At 34.3% G+C, this 24,439-nt stretch overlaps 2 protein-coding genes across 2 annotated transcripts; both read left to right on the forward strand.

Annotated features, from left to right (window-relative positions):
* Positions 1-8,329: 8,329 nt before the first annotated feature.
* Positions 8,330-11,944, forward strand: LOC136815593 (ubiquitin-conjugating enzyme E2 J2-like). Its single transcript, XM_067072045.1, has 6 exons — positions 8,330-8,517; positions 9,243-9,386; positions 9,550-9,640; positions 9,824-9,871; positions 9,985-10,065; positions 11,142-11,944. The coding sequence occupies exons 1-6, from the start codon at positions 8,393-8,395 to the stop codon at positions 11,361-11,363; spliced, it is 711 nt and encodes a 236-aa protein (XP_066928146.1). The 5' UTR covers positions 8,330-8,392; the 3' UTR covers positions 11,364-11,944.
* A 153-nt stretch (positions 11,945-12,097) lies between these two features.
* LOC136815623 (hyccin-like) lies at positions 12,098-18,145 on the forward strand. The gene is made up of 11 exons (XM_067072076.1): positions 12,098-12,238; positions 12,696-12,800; positions 13,277-13,402; positions 13,759-13,803; positions 14,038-14,118; positions 14,584-14,708; positions 15,041-15,136; positions 16,270-16,413; positions 16,704-16,791; positions 17,224-17,329; positions 17,655-18,145. The coding sequence occupies exons 1-11, from the start codon at positions 12,206-12,208 to the stop codon at positions 18,077-18,079; spliced, it is 1,374 nt and encodes a 457-aa protein (XP_066928177.1). The 5' UTR covers positions 12,098-12,205; the 3' UTR covers positions 18,080-18,145.
* Positions 18,146-24,439: the final 6,294 nt, after the last annotated feature.

Raw genomic sequence — 24,439 nt, forward strand, 5'->3', positions numbered from 1 at the left:
GGATGTCTACATCAGACTAACTTAAAGTAGAATATCACCAAGAGAGCATCATAAAATTGATTAAGCTATTCTATTTTCCACTGCTTTAAATTTTTTCTAATGATGCACTCCTTTTCAAAATATGTGACTTTGTCTCTCAAAAAATTTGGCATTTGATAAGAAAATTTTGAAATGATTAAAGTCAAAAGATATTATTTATACAGTTAATGCTTTCGATATAGTCATTTAAGCAATCATGGCACTGTGTTTATCTTTTATTCATTTATCTATGATTTATACTTATACTGATTAACAAGCATTAGTTTTCTAATGATAACACTATCTAACTTATTTAACTTTTGCAACACATACTAACCTTGAAACAAAATAAATTATCCCTTTTGTCATAGTGCGGAAAGGGGTCTGATCCCCCCCTTCTTAAATGATCCCCCCTTCTTGACACCCCCCCAACCTTTAAAAATGCCTATCCCCTAAGGGTTTGGGGCTAAATTTTTAATGGTAAAAAGAGAAGGGAAACAGTAAAGAGTATACTACCACTTTTTAGTGAAAATAAAGAAACTTCCTTTCATGCAGGCCAAATTTCATAACAGTGCTGGAAAATAATCTACAATATATGTAAGCCCCCCCTTCTTAAACGATCCCCCCTTCTTAAACGACCCCCCTCCTTGCCATCCCCCCCCTTTTTAGTGAAAATTTCTGATCCCCCCCTTCTTCATTTTTTTGGAAGGTGTCATCCTCCCTTAAGAAAGGGGGGTTCGAACTATGTTTGTATATGGCGATCAGAGACTAATGGATGCTGTAGTAATTTGTTATTCAATAGATCAAGTATTACTTCTTTTGCATAAAAAACAAAAACTTTCATAAACATTCAAACACAATGATCTTCAAAGATGAATTTTCCAGGCTATTATCTTGTTGATTTTCCTAAAAGTAGCCCTTTTAGCAAAATCATAATAATCTCTACATCTTAAACTGCTTTGTTACATAAATTTGAAGTTACTTTTAAGAGCTGCTAAAGTATTTCACATCACATTGCAGTGATTCATGAGCTGCTGTGCAATTCCTAGAGATATAGAGTCAGCTGAGAATGCACTGGAGTCGTAAGGGATCTATCAAATAAAATAACTTTCAACTTTGCCTCGCCAAAAAAGTGAGTGAGATTTTCCTGCAAAATCGGTTCACATTAGGCATTCTTCCGGGGTCAGGCAAAAAGTGGTTGAAAATGCATTTCAAGCTCCTAGAAATTCTTAAAATGCAAAATACACAGGTTCCAGTAACAGATTTAACCAGATTTTTAGCTTCTAAATCTCATCAAATACACTTTTTTTTTTATAAGAACAATTTTATAAGAACAATGAGGCTCAAAAATGCCAAAAAATAAGAACAATTTAAGAACAATCCTGAGCCTAGAGTTGCTGAGTTTTAGGTAAAATAAGGGCCAAATTAATGAAATTAGGGTTCAAACCCAAAAATACCCCCAAATTTGCCCTAAAAATAAGAACAGGATAAGAACAATTTGAGGCTCGAAGTGCCAAAAAAATAAGAACAGCCGAGCCTCAACAAAAATTTACTGGTTCTTATAAAAAAAAAAAAGTGTATCTTGGAAATTTGTTGTTTAAAAAAAGTACAAGTACAAGTTTGAATTACGATTCTGAGAAACTAAAAATTTTATGCTACAAAAAGAACACTCAGATCGTTGACTAGTAATTTGAAAAGTATCTAAGGAGATATGAATGGAATTATAGATGAAAATGAAAAACTTGATACCGAAAATATTAACTAGTTAACTGGTTTAATAAATATGATAAATCCAAACTTTTCGCCATTCTAAGATGGTAAGACTAACTTAAATTTTGAGCTTTCATACTTTGAATTTGCTTCACGTGTTTAAAAGTTATGAACTAAATTTGTAAATATTTTCTTTACAAAAACATAATTTTTAAGAAAAAAGAGGGGAGAAGAAGTGTGAGAAGTTTATATCAAAATCTGCAACGAAAGTGGTCTCTTTTACTGATTGCGGCACTCCTTCACAGAATGTTTATCTAATTTTTACCAATAAGATTGCCGCATTTCACACAGGCCCTTCTTTTCAGCAACTGTGGCCTTTCAGTCCCTTGGAGGCTTTTATTTGTTTCAAACGTTGAAGCTAAGGCTTAACACTTTTTCTCATCTTCAATTTTCTGAAGAAAGCGTGAATTTGATGCAAGAGATAGATTGTCAACAAACAGCCATAAAATCATTGAATAGGAGAAGAACTTAAAAAATCTTAAATATTTTCATTTTGAAGAATTGATGCAAAAAGTTAAACATGGAAAAGTTTTAGTTGAAATGGGGGATGTGGAAAATTTCCTATCTTTGGAATTTGGCACAAACCCCTGTAACTATGGGCGAGCACCCTGTTGCTAAGATGTTGGCTTGAAATTGAAAATGAAACCACTCAAACAAAAGTAAAACTAGCCCACGCTTCAAACCCTGTAATTTTGATATAGGAGTTTTATTCTAAGCTGGCTGGTTGAAGCTGTAGGTAGTTCTTTGCTAAAAGAGAAAAATATAATTTTTCAAGTATCAGCAAGACCGTGAGTGGTCCTAAATCCGACAGCCCTGCCTAAATCCGACGTGGTCTTTCAAAGATACAAACTAAAATAAAAAAAACCTTTTGCTGTGACGCAACAAAAATACCAAAGTGTCAACTAAACTGGGAAATTTGATAAAGTAAACCAGTTGAACCAAATAATTAACAATAATTGCTTCTTATATGAAACATAATTTTTTTTGCAATATGTCAAACATCATAAATGATAATAAAAGGTAATTACATTCAGACTTTTACAACTCACACTTTTTAATTACATTGACATTTTGACATTATAGCCATCTTGTTAGATGTTTTGAATTTGTTTTGAGAACTCTTGCAATAGTTTTTCGTTCAACTTGGAGAAGGAGTGTTTGTAAACATAGAATTTTTTTCATAACCTTTATTTGGGGGGTCGGAATTAGGCAGGGCTGTCGGATTTAGGACCACTCACGGTACTGACCCTTATGATTTCTAGCTCTAAAGAAAGTGTTGCAACTAAAAAGGTTATTGCTATAATAGCATCAGGACAATATAAAGCTACGCTGGTGTCAATAGATTTTTTACCTTTTACTCGCAATCAGATATAACCATTCATGCCTTTTTAGGGTTGGACAGAAATTTGCAGAAATTATTTTTATGATAACACAGTCTTTACCTAGGTACAAGATAATTTATCTCATTTAATTGGTTGGAGTAATTTGTTACCGTGAAGTCGGGTAACTTGCATCAGTGGAGGGAAACTTGCATAGCCATTAAATAACTGACCAATAAAAACAGCAAAATCTCAAAGCTCGTAGCTCTACTCTACCATTTTTGTTTTGATTTAACTTTGTATTTTAATGACCAGCCAGGTCATTCATTTGAGGGCTATGCATGTTAGCCTCCACTATCCAAGTTACCAGATCTCACGGTATTCAATAGATCCTCGCATTCTCCCAAACGACTATGAAGTGATAAACCTAACACCATAAAAGGGGACCTGAAAATGCTATCCTTAGAAAACCTTGATTTTTATTCTCGAATAGGTATTAACTTTTTACGACCATTTCAATAACCATCAACCTTGATTTCTGTACGAGAGATCAAGGTTTGATTCCCACTCACGGCAGCTCACTTGGCAAGTGAGCGAACCTTCGCCCTGGTCAACCCATGCCATGTGAGGGGAATTAGGTAGTCAGTCCAAGGTGCTGACGGGACACTAACTTGGTGTCTATAGTTGCGAAAATAGGCTTCTCAGCCTCCTGCAACTCAACCACATATAGAAATAGAGAAAAAAAATAGAAATATAAATCAGTTTATGAATTTTTTTAATTCACTATTTTCACAACGGAAAGTGATATATACTATCCGTAGATCTAACACGATTTTTTTTCCTATCCGTAATTCCGTTTTCAGGGGGTATTGGGTCATTAACAGTTAGGTAGGGTTAGGGTTGCTAGTAACGGCTTGTCACTGTGCCGGGTGCATACTCGGCGCCTTAGGCCCCGCAGGGTTGCTAGTAACGGCTCGAATTTCAGTCAGGTTAAAAAAGGGGTACTTTTACCCATATTATAATAACATTACCCCCGTCTTTTTTGTCATTCTATAAGTATTTCCAAATTTTGTCTTCCGCTGTGCGAGTGTGGCTCAACGGATAGCGTGTTGGCTTCCTAATCCGAAGGTCTTTCTTTAGTGGTGGTTCGAATCCGACCCGGTGCGATGATTTGATTGGTCGAAAAATGATTGACAGGTATCAAAACTTAGTCAGAAATGAGAAACTAAGTCTCAAACGGTCAGTAGAAGCAAAGATACAGAAGAAAGATAGGAAAGGAAAAGGAGTAGAAGGAGTGTTAGATATACGGATAGTAGTTATCACCTACCTTTCACAACTGATGATTGTAGAAACATGAAACTCAGAGTCTTGTGACAAAAAAGGATTTGTCTTTTTTCTTGATTTTAAATACCAAGATGGCAAGGAAAGGTGAAAGGATGAATCAAGGATTGAATTCCACCATCATCCACAACAGAAAAAAAGCATAAACTGAAAGTGAAACCTCACTTTAAATAATGTTTACAAGTTTTGTTTTTTTAGTAAACAACTCAATTCAAAGTCAGTTTTCTAAGAATATAAACATCTCTTTCCAAAACTCTTAAAAACATGTCTTGTGTCAGGCTGCTAACATTAGGTCACACTGTAAACATATAGTTGCTAAAAAACTTTAGAAGAGACTTCCAGCAAAGAAAGCATTGAAAAGTATGGTATCAAATACAGAATGGGAGTAAAAAAGTAAAAAAAGTCCAGGACAACCCTGAAAGTTGACTGAGTGAATATGAAACCAAAATGAACTTTGATTGATGTAACATGATCTTACATAACGTACATCATATGAACTGACTACTGCAAAAACACAACAAACTTCTAGAAAGAAAAATGAGGATCGTCCTTCCCGCCTTAACGTTTCTCACAACATTTTGACAAATTAGAAAATTTCATAACATAAAACATACAGACTTGGAGTATTATATCAATTACCTTACCCCAAACAAAAACGAGAGATCAATAACAATCTTGGGTTGTCTGTTTAGAGTACCTCATGAATAGAAAACTAAGAACATGAGCCTTATCATTAAAAATCTCATTTAATTGAGCTCTCCGTCTCAGAGGTATAAACAATAAAATGCGCATGATCCACCGTGCGTGATCAAAACAAAGATGGCTCCAAAAGTACCATCCATCACTTTTTCTTTGTATATCTTTAAACGGGCTTTAAACTCTCTAGCAAAATACGATAATCTGCCGCCTGCTAGCTATCATGTTCCATTGATTTCATGTAATGAATAATTCAAAATGTTTTCTCTTGTTTCCGAAAAGTTGTATCCATTCATTCGTGAAAAGAATTACCTATTTACTTTTCCAGCCACGTGCTAAAAAGTTACAGGTTTCATTGTTTAGTTTTCCCGATCTGTTTCAATTACATAATAGTAAAAATAGTAAATCATCGAGTTCATTTTCACTCCCAACTCCCACCAAGACCACTACCGAAGTAAAATCTTGGATCCTATTTTCTCTGCTTGACTTATCACCCCTGCACCGGAGCAGACAGTGATTTCTTTTTCTTTTTTTAGAAAAGGTCGTCGGAAAGACTTTCTATGACGTCACATATTTTCCCTTTTATGGTCATTCGAACTTTTTGGGTTCGAAACAAATGTTGCGTGCGTAAAAGTAAAAGGATGTTGCCTTACTGATGCGCATTCGCCGATCTGCATATTATCGATGTCTGGCGTGAGGGTGTTGAGGGCGTTGTTAAAACGGAGCTTGAGTCCCTGTGCAGCGAGCGGTAGCGACTCGGAATATCAAGGGAATCGAAATTCAAGATGGCGGAAATTTTGTGGTGTTGTTTTTGGTTTCTTCGAGATTTTTTTTAATTTTATGATCTATCGTGTTGTAATTTGTTCAAAATAGTAGCTTTTTCTTGACAGCGGTCACTTTGTGCATTGGGCTCTTCCAGAAAAAATCCGTTCATGGGGGGTGGATGATATATTATTTTTTTCATGAATTACACCTGGACATTTTTGATTTATTATTTTTTCAATACCCCTGGACAATTCATCCTCCACCCCCATGAACGGATTTTTTCTGGAAGAGCCCATTACAATGTTTCCTGATTAATAAGTCGTTGCCAAGTGCATCCTCTCCAGAGCAGATGACACCAGTATCAGCATAGCCCTCAAATTAAATAACTGACCAACCAAAGCAGCAAAATGTCAAAACAAATGAACTACGCAGCTGCGCTCGCAGCTCTACTCTACCATTTTTGTTTTGATTTAACTTTGTATTTTAATGACCATAGTCGCGCGGCTGAGGTCGAAAAAAGTGGCTAGAAAATGATTTTCGTGATATACACCTCTTAGATTCCACTTTTTTCGATGGAAACTCTTGAATTAGTATATGTAGATTCCAAAATCAAAAAGTTTCCATGATATTATCGTGCAAGTAACGAGTAAATGGCGATTTTTTGCGTTTCCAGGCAAAATTGCAAGGCCTGGAAATTCATGATTTTTGGGGGGTCTTCAAATTAAAAAAAGACCTATATCACATGATAGAGCTCTTCAAACTGAGCAAAAAAGTGTATTACACCAAAGTCCCAACTTCTCTAGATCAAAAGTTATTGGCCTATTTCCAGACGATGTCAATCGAACGAATCGAACGCCGAATCAATTGAACGCAATCGAACGCAATCGAATGATTGAAATTCGATTGCCAAACGCAATCGAATGCCAATCGAATATTACCGCGATTTTCTCGATTGATTCGATTGCGTTCGATTAGTGCCTGGATTCGATTGATTCGATTGATTCGATTGCGTTCGATTGACTAATGTATTCGATTGATTCGATTGATTCAACTACGTTCGGTTGGCTTATGCATTCGACTGGTTCGACTAATTGATTCTGTTGATTAACATTGATTCTCGTTCAACATTTGAATAGTTAAACGAGATGATATGAATCATTTTAGCCTGGATTCTAGAAAATGCAGATCATGCAGGCCCACATGTTTACTGCAAGTTGTGTGTCAAAGCCCGTTCGTTGCGTTGATTTATCTATCGTAACGCGATACTTAACCTCCCTAATAAGAGGCGCTCGAAATTGAAAGGAATTGAGGTAAATTGGAATCTAATTTAATCGACCACCCGTCGAATGCAGTCGAACGTAATCGAACATTAATCGAACGTAATCGAATATCAATCGAACGTAATCGAATATCAATCGAATCAATCGAATTTTACCCAGAATTTTACGTTCGATTGATATTCGATTGCGTTCGGCAATCGAATCGCAATCATTCGATTGCGTTCGATTGCGTTCGATTGATTCGATTGGAATTTTCGTTCGATTCCGTTCGATTGACATCGTCTGGCTATTTGTGGTCAAAAAGGTGTTTAATTTTGCATAAATTAATGCAGATTGTGGGGAAATTCCCTGTTTTCCATCAGTTTTTTACCACAAATAGGCCAATAAATTTTGATCTAGAGAAGTTGGGACTTTGATGTAATACACTTTTTTGCTCAGTTTGAAGAGCTCTATCATGTGATATAGGTCTTTTTTTAATTTGAAGACCCCCCAAAAATCATGAATTTCCAGGCCTTGCAATTTTGCCTGGAAACGCAAAAAATCGCCATTTACTCTTACTTGCACGATAATATCGTGGAAACTTTTTGATTTTGTAATCTACACATACTAATTCGCGAGTTTCCGTTGTTTTTTTTGGAATCTAAAATATGTATCACGAAATGAAACGTTTTTCGACCTCAGCCGCGCGACTACCAGCCAGGTCATTTATTTGAGGTCTATGCATGTTAGCCTCCACTGATGCAAGTTACCTGATCTCAAGGTACCCCCTTTTAATGCCCTTGGAACTTGGAAAAATTGGCTTGCCAATTTTCTTTAACTTTTCTGGAACTGAGTTGGCTAAGTTGGTTGGTTGGCTAAGTTCAGTCTGGGCTTCCTCGGTCTTTTTTAACATAAGTTTGGATAGAATAAAAACATACCTGATCAACACATCCTCACACTTATTTCTACCATATATCTAGAAATGTAAAAATCGTAAATCTACCATATGTGTAGATATAAGAATCCGTAAATATACCAGTCAGAGAAAGGTCCCATTCCGAAGAATTAAAAAATCAGACTTCTGCGTTAACACGCATGCTAAATTTGTCGTTCTTTAAGACCACATGTAGTTAATTAAAGCTAAAAATTAAAACTGTCTTATTCTCTCTTAGAATTTATAAAAATGAAAAGGTTATGAGAATTTATATAGAGAGAAAATCTTAAATGGCTTCTAAAAGAGCTAATGCAACTGCTTCTACAAGGCTAAGGCAGGATTATATGCGCATTAAGAAAGATCCTGTTCCATACATAATTGGAGCAGAACCTTTGCCTTCAAATATCCTGGAATGGTAAGTTGTATTTTTTATTTATTTTTTTGGCTGTTTTACAGTTGTCTTCAGAATTGAAAGCCAAAATGTAATGTTTTAAGTTGCTTTTAATAGTTCTTCTTTGTACATTGTACATGTCATATGATATTTATTGTGCTGGAAAGCTGGAATGGCTGCAATGTTTCATTTTGAATATATTCAAGTTATTTTTCTGTCCAATCCAATGGCATAAAGTGGACTTTGAAATGAAAATAAGTTAACCATTTTTTTTTAATTGAATATTTTTACAGGATAGAGCAGACAGTTACAAATAACTGATATTACTATATTGGTCCTGACTTAAAATAAACTAATAAATTTATGATGATAAATGACTCTTTACCCCAGGCTATAAATAATGCCAAAACACACACAAATTGCCAAATTAACTTGAAATCATTCATGAAAAGCTGAATTTAGACTGGTAAAAAATTGTTGACAATTTCATTGAAGACTGTTTTTTTAATGAAGTTTTGGACGTGAAGCAAAAATATAGTTTTTTTCATATTCTAATCGTATGTTAAATAAAGTAGAGTAAAAATGGTGCTTTTAGGTTGTGAATGCAAAATTATCAAAATGGACTTTATTATACTAGTCCTTTTAAAACGGTATTTATTTCTGAAAAAGGCATAAAAATCGGGGCCAATAAGGGCTGGTGCGCACTGATTAGTTATATGACAAAACTTTTATTATAATTCTACATCTAGGCATTATGTAATCAAAGGTCCAGAGAATTCGCTCTATGAAGGTGGGTATTACCATGGCAAATTAGTTTTTCCAAAAGATTTTCCTTTCAAACCTCCAAAGATTATGATGATGACACCAAATGGAAGATTCAAAACACACACACGGTGAGACACGCTTTAATATTATGCAGCTAATTCTTGGTAAAATCAGTGAGCATTCTTCTGTTACCATTTTTCAGAATACTGAAAAACTCTTCTCTCAAGTTGTTGGTATGGATATTTATATCCAAAAATTTTCATTACTGGAAGTAACTCTTTTTTTTATCAGGTTATGTTTATCAATAAGTGACTTTCACCCAGACACTTGGAATCCTGCTTGGTCTGTTTCAACGATACTTACAGGACTACTGAGTTTTATGGTATCATATTATCCGTATTTAAAAATTTTGAGATTAACTCTGTTGTGTTAATTTTTTTCAAGAATGCAAAAAAATGTATTTATTTAAACAATGTTGCTTTACTCTTAAAGGAGAGATGTTCTAAGATTTTGTTTTTTTAAGAAAATATGCAATGTTTATTATTCTTTTGTACACTTATTTTAGCTCGAGAAAGCCCCCACACTAGGGAGTATAGAAACAACCGACTATCAGGTAAAACTTTAGCTTCATTTATATTGCACTCCCTTTCATCTCAATGTAAATACCTCATTTTCTTCTCTTCAAAACAGGCTGTAGTAAATATTTTGATGATTTTTATATTTTAGAAAAAACAATTTGCATTGAACAGTTTGGAATACAATTTGAAAGATAAAACATTCACTGAACTTTTTCCTGATATATGCAAAGTAAGCACGTTTCGTTTCATTATATTACTCTGTTCCTGTCTCCTCTAGGTTATGTCATATCTTCCTTCGTTTCGAGCTTAAAACTCCTACTCTTCGAGTGAGACCTAAAAGCCTGGAGCTGTATATTATGTAGACTAGTCTCCTCTAATTGTTTGAAAAATATTCATTTTGTTCACACTGGTACAGGGGGGTCAGTGTACCAGAGCAGAAGGTGGCATGTATCCTGGGGTGGGTGGGTGTTTGAGAAAAAATTTGTCATGTACTACCTGTGTACTATAATTGGGGTGTTGGGTCCAAAATCGATGTTAACAGTATGGAAACAAAAGGTTCAGAAATAATTATCTGCTAAAATAGAAATGTAAAGTTGTTCTAATTATAAATTGATCAAGCCAAGTTTGTCCAAGATCATTCTTCCAGACTTCTTGGAATGAATTGAAATCCTACCAGATTCCATTAAATGAAGGCTTATGTAAACATGTAAACATTCGAACATTTGAATTCAAAGATTCGAACATTCGAGGTGCCAACTCTCACGCATTGGGTGTGAGACTCACACATTTCCACATGGTCTCACGCAATTTTTGAAAAGTTTGATTTCTCACGCATTTTGGATTTTTGAGAAAAATGTTCCTGTTTTTCCGATTTTTGGAAAAAAGTTTTCCCGATTTCCCGATTTTTGTAAAAATGTTTACTCGATTTTCTAATTTTTTCCAGGTAGTACCCGGTAGTAAATGGGGGAGTATAATGAGGTGGTTTTGGTTTTTTTCCAGGTACTACCCGGTAGTAAATAAGGGGTATGGGGTGGTTTTGGGATTTTTCCATTGGTGTACTTCAGGGGTGGGTGGGTTTCAAGTTTTGAAAAATACCTTATAGTACACATACATGCCGCCTTCTAGTACACTGACCCCCCCTGACTGGTATTTTATTATAACAGAATACTAATTAGAAATATGCCTTAAAAAAATTTGGGTTATTATTATATTAATTTTCACTGAAATTTTAAGGTTTTTTCTTTAAGTGTGTATACCTTGCTTTTTTTACTGTTTGTTAACTTTATTCTTTGGTGACAAAAATAGGAAATCAAAGAGCTGCTGGATAATCAGAGAGATCAAAATGATCCCAACGAAGGGACTGCAAATAATGGGGAATTTTTATTACCAAACGATTTAAATTCTGAAAATGATAATTTTGTAAATGGAAGTACTTTTGCAAACATATGTGTTTTTGTTGGCTTTGCTGTGTTTGCGCTGGTCGTCAATTACGTCATCAAAGCTGTTACTTCTGAAGATGAATTATGAGAACAACTTGGTTAAAAGGGTTGTTGTTTTTAAATATCTTGAATTTTATCAAACTTTATTTATTTTTCAAAAATCATTGTTTCCCTTAATTAAAATGATTTTGATTCACTAAGAATCGCAGAAAAGTGAAATGACTTTGCCATTTTCTTATTAAGTTTTAAAATTAGCATGATACAGATTTATGTCAATTTTTGTTCACCATGTAGATTGTTGTCTAAGAACAAGATATACAGCCATGTACCCTCTTTGACAAAACTGCACTAGAGGTTTACTAAATAGACCCCTAGATCAATTCAATTTAATGAAACTTTCTGGTGTAGATGCTTCATCAAAAAGTCGAGGACTTCATGGTTGCATTTTGTGAAATTACGCAGAAAAGTCTTTGCGAAATCGTTTTCTCTGTATGTAATTTATCATTCTCAACTGTAAAGATACCTTATTAATTGAGTTGGAGGGACAAAGATTTTGTAACAATTTTATTTTTGTACTGTGCTTTGTGTAGCTTTTACGAATGGATAGTAACAAATATATATGTATTTGTAAATTTGTATAATTAAAGAATACAATATCATGTGGTCAGATCTCTTTTTACTGGTGCTTTTAATAGTATTTATTAATATAAGCTGGAAATTACATTCTCTTAAAGAACAAAACAGATGAATTTCAAGTGAAATGAAAAAAACCATCTCTTAAGTTGATTCAAAATTTAATCGAATTTTTATATTTTTATTTTCAAGCTCAAAAAAATTAATAAAAGGATAAAAACTTCAAAAAATAAAATGAAATTGGTGGTAAAAGAATGAAATTCATGGATTGATATAAGGAAGATATAGCAGAACAAGATGGACATTCTGGAGTTTATCAACGCTTTAAAGGTACTGTTCTCACTTTTCCCCCTATTTTTTATAAAATATCAACATGAATTTTATTTGTTTCTTTTACTGCATTCTTTTTGCTTTAGCAATCTGGTTTCTGAAAATAACATAATATTCCATACCATTTCACTGTCAAGCTCTAATAACAAACTCTTCTTCAAAGTTTTGAACCAACGCATATCCATTAAATTTTGTTAGAGTCCTAAATACTCATTACACTTGGCGACCTACGAGGAAAAGAAATGTTGAAGTACCATACTCACATCATAAATATACTATATGAAATCATTGATTCTCTCTTTCATCAAAAGACTGGTGATAGACTCCTCTTGGTCAAAATCAAAAACATTAAAGCTTCAAAACGAAGCCATTGAATTTTGATCGAGTCCTAAATACAAGAAATGTTGAAATATCACATAAATATAACACAAGGAATTTATTGATTCTCTTTTTTTAGCAAAAGACTGGTGATGATTATTTCATGCATTTGGAGAAGTTGAAATCGTCACCTGAATTGATACAAGAGACCATTGATGTGCTAGAATTAAAAAGTGACTCTGATGTGAGTTATTCAGAATAATGATGATAAATTCCCAAATTGCTCCTTGTTCAACTCAAAAATCAAAACTTTCAAAAAGCAACCCTGATTATACATTTTCTCCATCCCACTTGAAATTGAGCCATAAATTTTCCAAGGAAGACATATCATTTTGTTCTAACATGTTATTGTGTACTTTGTTGACGTTATTTTTCTTTAGCTCTAGTTTAGACGGCCCACTTTTCGCCCTGCCTATTCTAATTGTTTGAGTAGGTATAAAGTGGGCACAAAGTTAAAATCTTTGCTTGGAAAGGGTTGAACGAAGATCATTCATTGACGTCAAAAGAAGGTAATGCATTGACTTTAGACAGCCAACTTTATGCCCACTTTAATGAACAATTAGAATAGGCAGGGCGAAAAGTTTTTCGCCTAAACTAGAGCTTATTGATTTAATTTACTATCCTGTAAAGATAACACTTTCTTTTTCTAACTTTCCATAGTTGGCAAATGCAATATGTGAAGCATTGTTTGTTCTTTACACTGATGTTGGTAACGAATCTCACAAAGTTTGTTTGCAATTTATCCCGGCTGTAATATGGGCGTACTACTGTCAGCTTTCTCAAAAGGTATATTGTTTTTATTTAATAAAAGTATGATTATAATGTTATAATGCTAGTAATAATGTTAGTTGAACGTTGAAAGAACTTGCTGTGTCAGTTGACACATTACCAAGTTTATGTACAGTATGCGTGTTTTTCTGCGACGGAGACGGTAAGGTGGTTCTAATTTTTTTAGATCCTGACTGACTGAGGACGACGGTAAATCAGCACTTTTACCGTCCTCGACTTTGCGGGGCAGAACTGCGGGTTATTCCATTCGCTTCAGTTACAAATACATAAACTCGCTATTGCATTGCTAGACTAAGAAGTGAAACTTCAATAAAATCCAGCGTCAAACATTAATTGTTATCTTCTATTTCTAGGCAAGAGGAAAGCCTGAAGCTTTGCTATTAGCTTTCTATAATAAGGTAAACCTTTATGATAACCATCATGAAATTGTAACAATTGTCTTGTTCTTAACCCTAGAAAAAGATCATTAAATTTTGATTTAACAAATCCAGGTTTGGAAACTCAATCTGTTGAGATATGCAGAGGTATTTCTCCTACTCTCCTCACTCTATTTCTACTGTATCATCGTAGATTTCTCCTTTTACTAAATCAAGTGAATTTGAAATTAAAAATTATTTTTGTTTACTTTTCAGTGTGTAACAAGGAATGTGGAAACACCCTTCACCAACTCTTTTCGTATTCCGAAACTCAGCAAACCTTCCGTTTTTCACGAGGTATACTTTTGATTTTATGTTTTTTTTCTTATGGTTATTTTTTTGTTAAAACCGATGAATCGAATTTCTTTCTTTTATTCAAATACAAAAATTGTTCCGTTTCCCTTTAAAGTATTACCTTATTACACAAATATAGTTAGGCCAAAATCCAACGGCTTTGGAAATGATACGAATGACTTGTTTTTTTTCATTTTCTTTTGCTTTTACCTCGCGGTTCTTTGCAGATTTTTTTTGCGTGAACATAAACTTTTGCGAATTGCCCTCTCAAGAATTTTCTACATTTACTTTCGCGAAAAGATCTAAAATTCACGAAAATCGCGAAAGTTTGCCTAAAGTAGTCGAAATTAAGGCGGCTTTTATTAACATAAATTTTTTTATTCGTGTCTAAAATCACGTTTCGTTATATTTGTAAAATAAGGTATATCCACAAAAATTTTAAGTTTTCAATACTCTTCTTCGTTTTAGCCCATGCAATTAGCGGCTTCAGCTACGTTAACGGAAAACGCCTTGAATCAACATGACAAATCCAATAAAACGATCATTTTTAAAGGACCCACAAAACGCTTAGATCATATTCCTTCTGGTATGAGGTAAAGTGTCTTGTACAAGATTCATTTCAACATTACAATGTTTTATGATATATCTTACCAAAAAAATTCAGGATCAGCCACCTAAATCAATACAACATTTATCTAGAAACACTGCTGAAATATTCTCTACAAGAAATATTATTTACATTTCCAAACTTTCCTTAAGAGAATAACTTATGTTAAGTTAATAAATAAATTAAGGTTCTTGTTATTGGAAGATCCAATAATTTTCATTTTCTATTCAAGAAAATTGTTCAATTTTTTTCGACAGAAGAATCATCCACATATTACACAATAAACTAAAATCATTAAAATGATCCTTATTTTTCCAGGAATACAGTCATAGCAACAGTATTACAAGAATTCAATTTTTCACTTTCGTCATACACCAAACCAACTCTACTTTCACTTTGTCATTTGGTGTTCAGGTTTGATCTACAGCTAACTTGCTCGAACTTTAATCTTTCTTTCAATCGAACTCAACTTCCATTTTAAAGAAGAACTTCTTGTCCTTTCAAGATTGAAGGGGAGAACCTTGACGGTAGTGCTATAGTAATTGTCAAAAACCCTTTTCCAAAGGAAGTATTCTTTTTTTAGGTGGTATTCTTATTCTATCTTTGCAGGAAGAAAGTTTTGCATTTTTTTGAATGTCTTCTAATTAACCAAATACTTGCAAAGCTAATTTATTCTATCATATGCGGAATTGAATTCCTAAAACTTCATTCCATTCGTTCCTTAACCAAAACTGCGCTTTTTTCGAGCTTTTGGTTAATAGTCTAAACCTAATTTTTTGAGTTTCTCAAAAATGATTACTTTTAAGTACTTTATGAAATCCGGAATTTTACGATGATGGTCTTTGTTACCTGCAAGTCTTTCATATTGTACCTCGTCTTGTCACTGCTCTAAAAGCTCGGACTATAACATTGGACCTACCCCGGTGGGGTGGAGGTCCTATAAATTAACTTTTTTCCGTTCGTTCGTTATTAGCTTTCCTCATGATTGGCTCGTTAGTTTTTTCTGATTTTTTGCACAAGATGTATAACTATAAACCCTCAAATGTGACGGAGCCCGTTTTCGAATAACAAATATTTTGGGCAAATTTGGGCCAAAAATTTCGGCTAAAAAACGGGTCTTTTGGACTTTGGAAATTGGATCATTAACTTTTTCTGATTTTTGCATGAAAGTAGGTAAAAGATCGCTTAAGTAGATTATTTCAAAACATTTTTGTTGGCTTAAAAAATGCATGTTTATCTATAAGAATCACTAATAACAAGCATACATCAATGTTCTTAGTTAAATTACTCAATTTTTTTATGAGATAGATGTTTTTTTTGCTCACGAAGTCTTGAATATGGAAGAATATTTTAAGAGCATGAATGTTTTTTATAAGAAACAAACGACTAATTTTAATAGATCGTCACTATTTGTGTTCTGAATGATTGCTTAATGGTCACGCTCACGTAGATATCAATTATATATGTGTTAAATGCATAATCAGGTAGGTCCATAAAAGTATCACTTTGTTCTTTATTATATTGTCAATAATTTACTCTTTTATTAGGTTAAGCATATGCGGTTACAAGCAGCCAGAAGTTTCATGTCCTGGCATATCCAAAGAAAATATTTCGTCGTTATTCAATAAAACGAAAGTTAGACTGTCGGCAAAATGTGTACAAGAATTAGTGACGGCTCTCCAATTCACATCGTAAGTCGTAACTAAAATGTGTTTGTTGTATAACTTATTTGTATAATTAAAATTAATAGCATGAAGCAAATTTTCAACGATAATTATTATATAAAAAAACCAAACATTTGCGTCCAAAGCTACCTATAAGAGGGTTGTATGTGAGGTTGCTGGGGATCGTGGGGTTTATTCTCAGTAATCTGTTCCATGTTCCACGTTCTCATGAAATTACACCGTTTACCACCCCTTGTAAACCAACTCTGGAAGGCTTAGGGGTAATTTATATGTTTATCTACTTTATCTTTTTGCAGTTACAATGGTCTGTATGAGGAGTCGAAGATCGTTCTTGATTGTTTACATCAGCATTCTCATTACTCTTTACTCTATGCTGGTACTCTGGTAAGTGAATCTTATTTTATTCATGTCAGTGTTAAAAGTTCTTCTTTCGCCCCGGACGGGTTTCCTTCTCAGTTAAGTATGAGGCTCATAATTCTATGTACACAATTCACCAAAATTTCCAAAATATGTGCAGATTCGCTGTGTAAAATCCACTTTCCAGCTAAGACGATAAATACTTGCCTTGACCACTGAATAATAGTCTGGCGAAGTCCTAGTACAGTCGTAAGGACTGGCGAAAATGATAACCAATATTTATTATTCTATTATCTACTGTGTTTGATAGTTTGATTTTTCTTGAAAAATAGACTCGTAAAAATGTCGGCTAAAGGTTAACTTTAACTCCTTTAGGAGTTCCTAACGAGATCCAAGCTTTCAATACAGCAGATAATAAAGTGAAAGATATGGGCTTTCATTTTTTAACGTTTTTTTTAGAACACGTCGGCTTTAAAGAACGTTTTGGAATTGTCAACTTCGGACAAGGATTTCGACGTTTGTCCGCCCATCGATCCGAGGAAATGTGGTTATCGCGTTAAAGGAGGTATCTTTTCAGTTTAATAGCCCTCGTAGAAATTAATGGTCTATGATGGACAGTAGCGTTATTCATCAGCGACGATGGACGAGGTTCCTGCAGGTTTAATTTGTGCTACGGCATACAGGCTATTTGAGAATAGACCATTGACTTCGTAGCCCATTGACTTCGTAGCCCCAATCCTTCGTCATGATTGCGGCGCGTTCTAAACGCGACGCTAAATATAAGTGGCTTCACTTTTTCTTGCCTGCGCAAGGTCAGAGGTTTTACTCTAGCCCTTCGGGCTTCAAAATCAATGGAATAGACATTAAATGACTTATTTTTTTGTTTTTAGGAAAAACATCTGTAATGACTCCTCCTCGACCATCCTTCGTCAATTCCTTATCCATCGATCGAACAATGGAAGACTCAAATGCCTCGATCACTCAATCCAAATCTATAGCATCCCCATCAAACGTTACAATACATATAAAGACAAGTAGTAATAATAAAACCACCGTTACGGCTATTCCATCAATAGAGATAGTAAGTGAGGGCACGGATAAAACAGACGGTGAAAATGATATGGAGAATGGTCACACGCCTAATAAAAGAAGTAGTACGTATACTGATGAAGACTCTGAATTTGAGAATGATAAAACACCTTTAATATATTGTAATAGTTTGAGTAGTGATGGATCGACAACGATTGTGGTACTTAAATCAAACCCTTCTTCATCATCGACCAGTGAAAAAAGTCAACAAGAAACACCCATGTGAATGAAATTTCTTGGCTTGTTGTTTTTTTTATGTTGGAGTAACCAAAAAAGTCCATTTCTTAGTAACGTATCTTATGTGTTGGGTATGGAGAGAATTGGAAGAATTCTCTGGTATTTTTTTAAATGATGAATTTTGACATGTAGATGCAGGTACATTAATTGTTTGTACGCTAGTCTGCCCATACGTCCCTGTAGGTTTAATTACAGTTGTCAAATCCTCATAAATAAAGGTTCTACCATCGTCAATCATACAAAAAAGATTTTTCCGATTTTATGGTTTTGTTATTAATGATTATCGCGCTCGTACACTTTTTAGTTTCCCGAACTTTTTATTTTTCCTCTTTTAGTACCTTTTTGGTTTCAATTTTTATAATTAAAGAAATTTTACTAAATTATTTGTTAAATTTTTGTTAATTTTTGGGCATTTTTTTGATTTATTACTTTGATTGGGCTGTTCCAAAAATTTCCATACATTTGGGGGTGGACGAACCTTTTCAAGTGAAAACAAATTTCTTGGAAATGTGTAAATACCCCCTGGAAAATAGAAAAATTTGCTAAAAAAGACCCTGGAAAAAATTATTTTCACCTCTTAAAGTGAGGGAGGTAAAAAGCTATTCTTTCACTTTCAGGGGGTAAACGATTGATAATAGTTCGTATCAGTCGTTTACCCCCTGAAAGTTTAAGAATAGCTTTTTACCCCCTTGGAAACATGAAAAACACTTCCTTAGACCTCCTGGAAATTCTTCTCAATTTACCCCCTGGAAAAGTTCGTCCAACCCCCCATGTATGGTTATAAAATGGAATGGCTCATTTTCGGTGCTGCTTTAGTATGTTTTTAAAATTATTCTATAGATAATAATCACAAATCTTAAATTAAAGAATTTATTCATGAAGTATAATTTTAAAACCAAACAATTTTGAATTTGGAATCACGTAAAAATAAATCTGCATGACACTTAAAATTCAAACCTCTTTTTGCTGTAAAGGATATCATTTAAGAACGATTTTCGCCGTCAACTGTGCCGCGCGAGCACAAATTTGCAAAATTCTGTTGTTAATTTTCAGCATAATAGCATATTTACATACTTTATATCATCAAATTCAGTGTCTTAAAAGATGTTTTTGCCTCGCACTGCTAAAAAGGAATGGTAAGATTTTATTTTTACTTTTTTTCAGATTGGTTTTCGTGAGATTTAATTCCGCGTTTTCGCGAATATTGCCTTTTTCGCGGAATCGTGTAAGATCGCTGACTCAAAAAAGGCAGCTACCATCTTTTATTGACTGATTTACGAAATAAAAACAGGCTAAAAATCTTCAAAACACTAGTTTCAAAAACTAAATCTTGTGGAAATTAATCCGATTAATTAAAGTGATAATCATGAATTTTGCCCTTATGTATTACATACCCAATTCATCTCCCAATTCATCGTCTCTGATCAGTCAGTAGACAAGAATTCACTTCCAGCTCTAGCGAGTCGCAATTGAGTCATCGTGTTCCACATGGACCCGTAGCTCAATGGTAGAGCAAATGCCCGCGAATGGCATGGTTGTGAGTTCGAGTCTCGCCGGATCCGTTGGTTTTCCAACGGTTCTGGTGGCTGGTCAGAAAACAATATGAGAGCGACTGTATTCACCTCATTGTAAAGTGATAATAAATTTCTCTCAAATCGAAAATTGTTTTGATTTCATTCAACATTATTATAGCTTCATTCAAACACGATATGCTTTAGTTGGCATGGTAACCATATTATCAACTCGTGTTGAGCATGATTTCACCAACGCTGGTCTAGTTGTTTTCTTGTGTATGATATGGTTGGTTAATATCGGATTTTTTCGTGAAACATCAACAAGACATTGATCAAACAACTCTTGTCTGGTTAGCTCGAATATCCATCTAACAAATTTATCAAAATACGCAGTCATAGAACGACATAGTCTGGCTTCGTCAATATATTTAATCAACGCAGGAAACGCAAAAAAGAAGACAACGGTATCCTTCTGTATCTATGGTTAAATCTACCGATTGAACTGGTCAAGACTATCGATTGAACGCTTTAAATCAGTCAAGGAATACACAAAACTGAAGTATTTTTAAGACTCGCTTGGAAAAACAAAGATTTTGAATTTTAGCCAAGAGGAAAAGACTTGAAAACTTTCACAACACTAACTACCATGCCACGTGAAGGGTTAGTTGATATCGACATTGAAATGGGTGAAATGGAAAGTGATGCAGATCCAACTCTCTTATCATTCCAAGCATCCGCCATTATTGCTGTATGTGCTGCTGTTCTTATCGGTAACGCCTTCATTTGCGCCCTCAACTGTTTCAAATCACACGCCCACGCCATATTTTTGAAATTCGTACTCATTTCAGCTGGAATTAATTTAATAGCGGCGCTCATTTGTATGCCATTGATGGCTGCTTGTTTGATACAAGCTGAATGGAGATTTGGATTATTGCTTTGTAAGATGACTGGTGGTGTATGTTTCGGATCCATGATTTTAACCATGTTCTTTTGTATATTATCATCTGTTAGTAAACTGTTGCTCTACACCAATGCTCATTTCCCGAAGAAACGATGTGATATATTTTTTGAGAAAGATTTTGTTATTATTTTCGCCGTTTTAATGTTTGTTTTATCGTCGCTGTTCATATTATGTTTCCTGGTGGACGTATCGAAGATTAGAATTGATCCATCAAAAACATTATGTAAATACGCAAATTCACCGAACATCTCTAGTTATCGTATGTTTTATATCGTGTACTCAATTTTGCTGACGTTTGCAGATTTAATGTTGGTTATGCCAATCACATTGTAAAAAAGAATACTTTTGATTCGATTGAAGACATCTGAAGTTGTCGAATGAGAGCTGCTCAAATAGCAATTTCCTCTTATTGGGGAATAAAGTCAGGGGAAAGGGACAAAAAAATTTTTCTGCCAATTTTATGTGTATTTTATAAAGTATATGTAGAAAGTTAAATGTATCTTCAAAGAGTGCTCTACCGAAGGAGCATAATATCAAGAAAAGAAAATTAACCAAATTTGCTTTTTACAATACTTTAAGTTTCATGTTTCCAATCGTCAGTTGGAGTTATACTCACTCCCTTCACCGTCAATGCTGTTATTTCATTCTGACATATTTCTATCTTCATCATGTTTTAGATCGTTAGAAAATAAAAATTACAAAATCATCCTTTATTGCATTATGCCAGGCAAAAGAGTTTTGTTGACTGGACAGCCAGGTATGATCAATTTTCAAATTTCCAGTGTTTACTATTAGAGGTAGACCTTCTTGTTCAAGCTTACCTGGATAATTCAAAAAATCTTTGTTAGAGTTTTTTAAAGCAATTTTCCAAAAGTATGAGCAAGAAATCACTCTTTCTTTGTAACCTTTAGTTCGTTCCTCAAGCAGTTCGAATACCTCTTACAAAATCTAGTGAAAATACACTACTAGCTGTTAAACTGATTAAACATAGCTGGGTGAATATGGAATTAAAAACTATGTACCAGTGGATACCCCTTAAAACCACATACCCCTTAAAACCCACAATGTTGAATTTTTACTTTCATGACTACCAGATTTAATTTTATGTGGTATGTTTCACTTTTTTACAACCTCTTATAAATGTTCTTTCATAAAATACCAAATTTTAAGGATTTTAAAGATGCTAAAGTATCTTAAAATTCGAAGTTATTCAAAATTTTATCAACAATCCCTTCAAAAAATCAGGTTTTTTGGACCTAGAAATTACACAATTGAATTTAAGGTCATAAAACCTATACTTTTTAGATACCTATACTTATGGTAGGTATGAAAAAATCATTTTCATCTTCGTGAATAGACCCCAACGAAAATGACAGGCCCTTAAAATTCTACTTTAAAGCACTTTTATGGTGATGATCAATAAAAAAATCTGAAAATCGACTTTCTCAAAACCTGGTCCATGTTGCATACCAAAATGTCACAAATTTGATGGAGATTTAGAAAAACATTAGAACCATAGGTCAAAAATGAAGCGAATGAAGGTTTTGGCCTTTCGTAGCCGTTTTTGACGAAAAAACCACACACACAATTGCATTATGGGCATGAAAACCCTGAAAAATGAAAATATTGTTTGTGGGAATGAATTTCTAGCAAGTCTTTGAACCATTGAATCACGAAGCAACACCAAATTTGTATCCATCAGCTTGAGTATCCCGTTAGCAAGGGTCGGACTTTGTGGTTTTTAGCCTTATTTTTGTAGGTTTTAAGGGGTATTTTGATTTTAACACATATTTTTGAGATCATTTAGGTACTAATGGTATATTCATAACATTAGTAACTTTACAGTGAATCACTGTTCAAAATTTGAGGTCAAAAGAACTTTTTTGTAAAAAGTTATTCGAGAAAAACCATTTTGTAGGTTTTAAGGGGTAAATAGCTAAAACTGCACTTTTTCACTTCCTCGTGAAAAACTGAAAACTGTTTTCTACAAAACATCACTGCTAGGGAAGACAATCATAGACAACGTACTTTCAACACAAAAGGTTTCAGCCTTACACTCCAACTAAACAATGAGATAGAGGGTACCACTTTTTATTGTGGGTTTTAAGGGGTATCCACTGGTAATTACTGTATTCTTGCTGATATTCAGTGAAAACAAGGCTAATATTGTTTACTCATATCATGTTCATGCTCATATCAATAATTTTCGACTGTTTGTTTGGTTAATGCTAAGATTTTATTTGCATCCCTTGTATATTTTTCCCATTTTTTCTGCAGGAGTTGGAAAAACAACTTTGACTCAAAAAATATATGGTGCATTGAAAGAGCGGAGGATTCCCATGTCCGGGTTTTACACAACGGAAGTGAGAGAACAAAAAGAACGGCTTGGTTTTGATGTCATCACATTGGATGGAAAACAAGGTGTTCTGGCCAGGAAAAGGTACAATATTTTTAAGGTCATTCCCAAATTTTTTCCCTGCCTATTATTTTCTTTTTCATGCCGTTTACTGATAGCGCCTGATAATACCCTAAGAATACCTTGGTGTTGGCGTCCATCAGTAACGTAAATAAAGCCTGGATAAACGGGGACGAGGCTGGCCCATTCTAAAAACGTGTCAATTACGATTAGGATCTGATTGATTCGCCTCCATGGGTGCTATCAGATTGTGCATAACTGAGCGTGCACCTAAAAGTGTGTGACGTGATGTATAATAAAGAGGACGAGATTTTGGATTTATAGAATAGATTGGAAATAAGGTGTATTGTTCGTATTGTTCGTGTACCCAAAATGAGAAGAAAAAGACAAGGCAATACTTTACCAGCTTCTGGTTTCCATACCATCATTATTTTGCACATTATTTTTCTTTTGGTCAAAGCTGATGTCAGCCATATGCCTGATGGTAACTTTAAGCACTATGCTTCAAAATATGTTATTAATTTGGAGCAGTTGATTTTTACCTTTTTTTCTGTTTATCTAGCGGACAAAGTGGTGCCGAATGGAGACGTTCTTCCACTGTTGGACAATATTCTGTTAATATTCCATCATTCGAGAAAATTGCACTCCCAACATTACAAGATGCTGCGGTTGGTAATTTCCCATTGATGTTCTCAAGTTTAGTTGGGCTGGGATCTGAAAATAGTTTTCAGCGATTATATCTTTCTGTCTGTATATTTATTTTGATTTGGTTACACATCTTATGGCTCGGTATGTTTCACTTTCTGTTTAGATATATGTCTGGCTGCTTTTAGTAGCCCAAAATCTTGGGGCAGACTGAAAATTAGAAAATAATTGGACTTCAACTTTAAGTAAATCTTGCTGGGACCAAATGCTGGGGCCTCTTTTACCGACACTTGCTACATTAATACTTGTTTCTTATCCAGGAGAACTCTGTTCTTATCATTGATGAGATTGGTAAAATGGAGCTGTTCAGTAAACCCTTCATTGCGCATGTGCGAAGATTGTTTGATCAACACACCGGTTGTATCATAGCAACCATACCAATTGCACGTGGGAAACCGTTACCGCTTGTGGAGGAGATTCGAAATCGTTCCGATGTCACTCTTTTCACCGTAAGTTTATTTAATATGAAGGGTGTCAAACCGTCTCAAACCTTTTGAGAAAAAGTTTATACAATGGAGTCTCCATAACTTGAACACGCACGGGGAACACAAATCAGTTCGAGTTATGAAAATTTCGAGATATGGAGTAAGGTTTATAATACATTGTTAACTGAAGGGGCGCCGTTTTGCCTTTTGTTAAAGTAACTCTCTCTGTTTGGGGTTAAAATTCCACCTTTGGGATTTCTATTGGTCGACTTCAAACAAAAGATAAAGGATGAAAAATCTATTTTCTTCATCATTTTTTTAATCATTT

The sequence above is a fragment of the Clytia hemisphaerica genome, unplaced genomic scaffold (genome assembly GCF_902728285.1).
Source record: "Clytia hemisphaerica strain Z4C2 unplaced genomic scaffold, Clytia hemisphaerica genome assembly, whole genome shotgun sequence".
Taxonomy (NCBI): domain Eukaryota; kingdom Metazoa; phylum Cnidaria; class Hydrozoa; order Leptothecata; family Clytiidae; genus Clytia; species Clytia hemisphaerica.

Bases quoted from the DNA above. Each gene is read 5' to 3' on its own strand.
- LOC136815593 (XM_067072045.1), top strand. From the start codon at position 8,393: ATGGCTTCTAAAAGAGCTAATGCAACTGCTTCTACAAGGCTAAGGCAG. The intron at 9,872-9,984 runs GTAAAACTTTAG...TTTATATTTTAG, and splicing joins TAGAAACAACCGACTATCAG to AAAAAACAATTTGCATTGAA. The intron at 10,066-11,141 runs GTAAGCACGTTT...TGACAAAAATAG, and splicing joins TTTTTCCTGATATATGCAAA to GAAATCAAAGAGCTGCTGGA.
- LOC136815623 (XM_067072076.1), top strand. From the start codon at position 12,206: ATGGACATTCTGGAGTTTATCAACGCTTTAAAG. The intron at 13,403-13,758 runs GTATATTGTTTT...TTCTATTTCTAG, and splicing joins ACTGTCAGCTTTCTCAAAAG to GCAAGAGGAAAGCCTGAAGC. The intron at 16,414-16,703 runs GTAAGTCGTAAC...ATCTTTTTGCAG, and splicing joins ACGGCTCTCCAATTCACATC to TTACAATGGTCTGTATGAGG.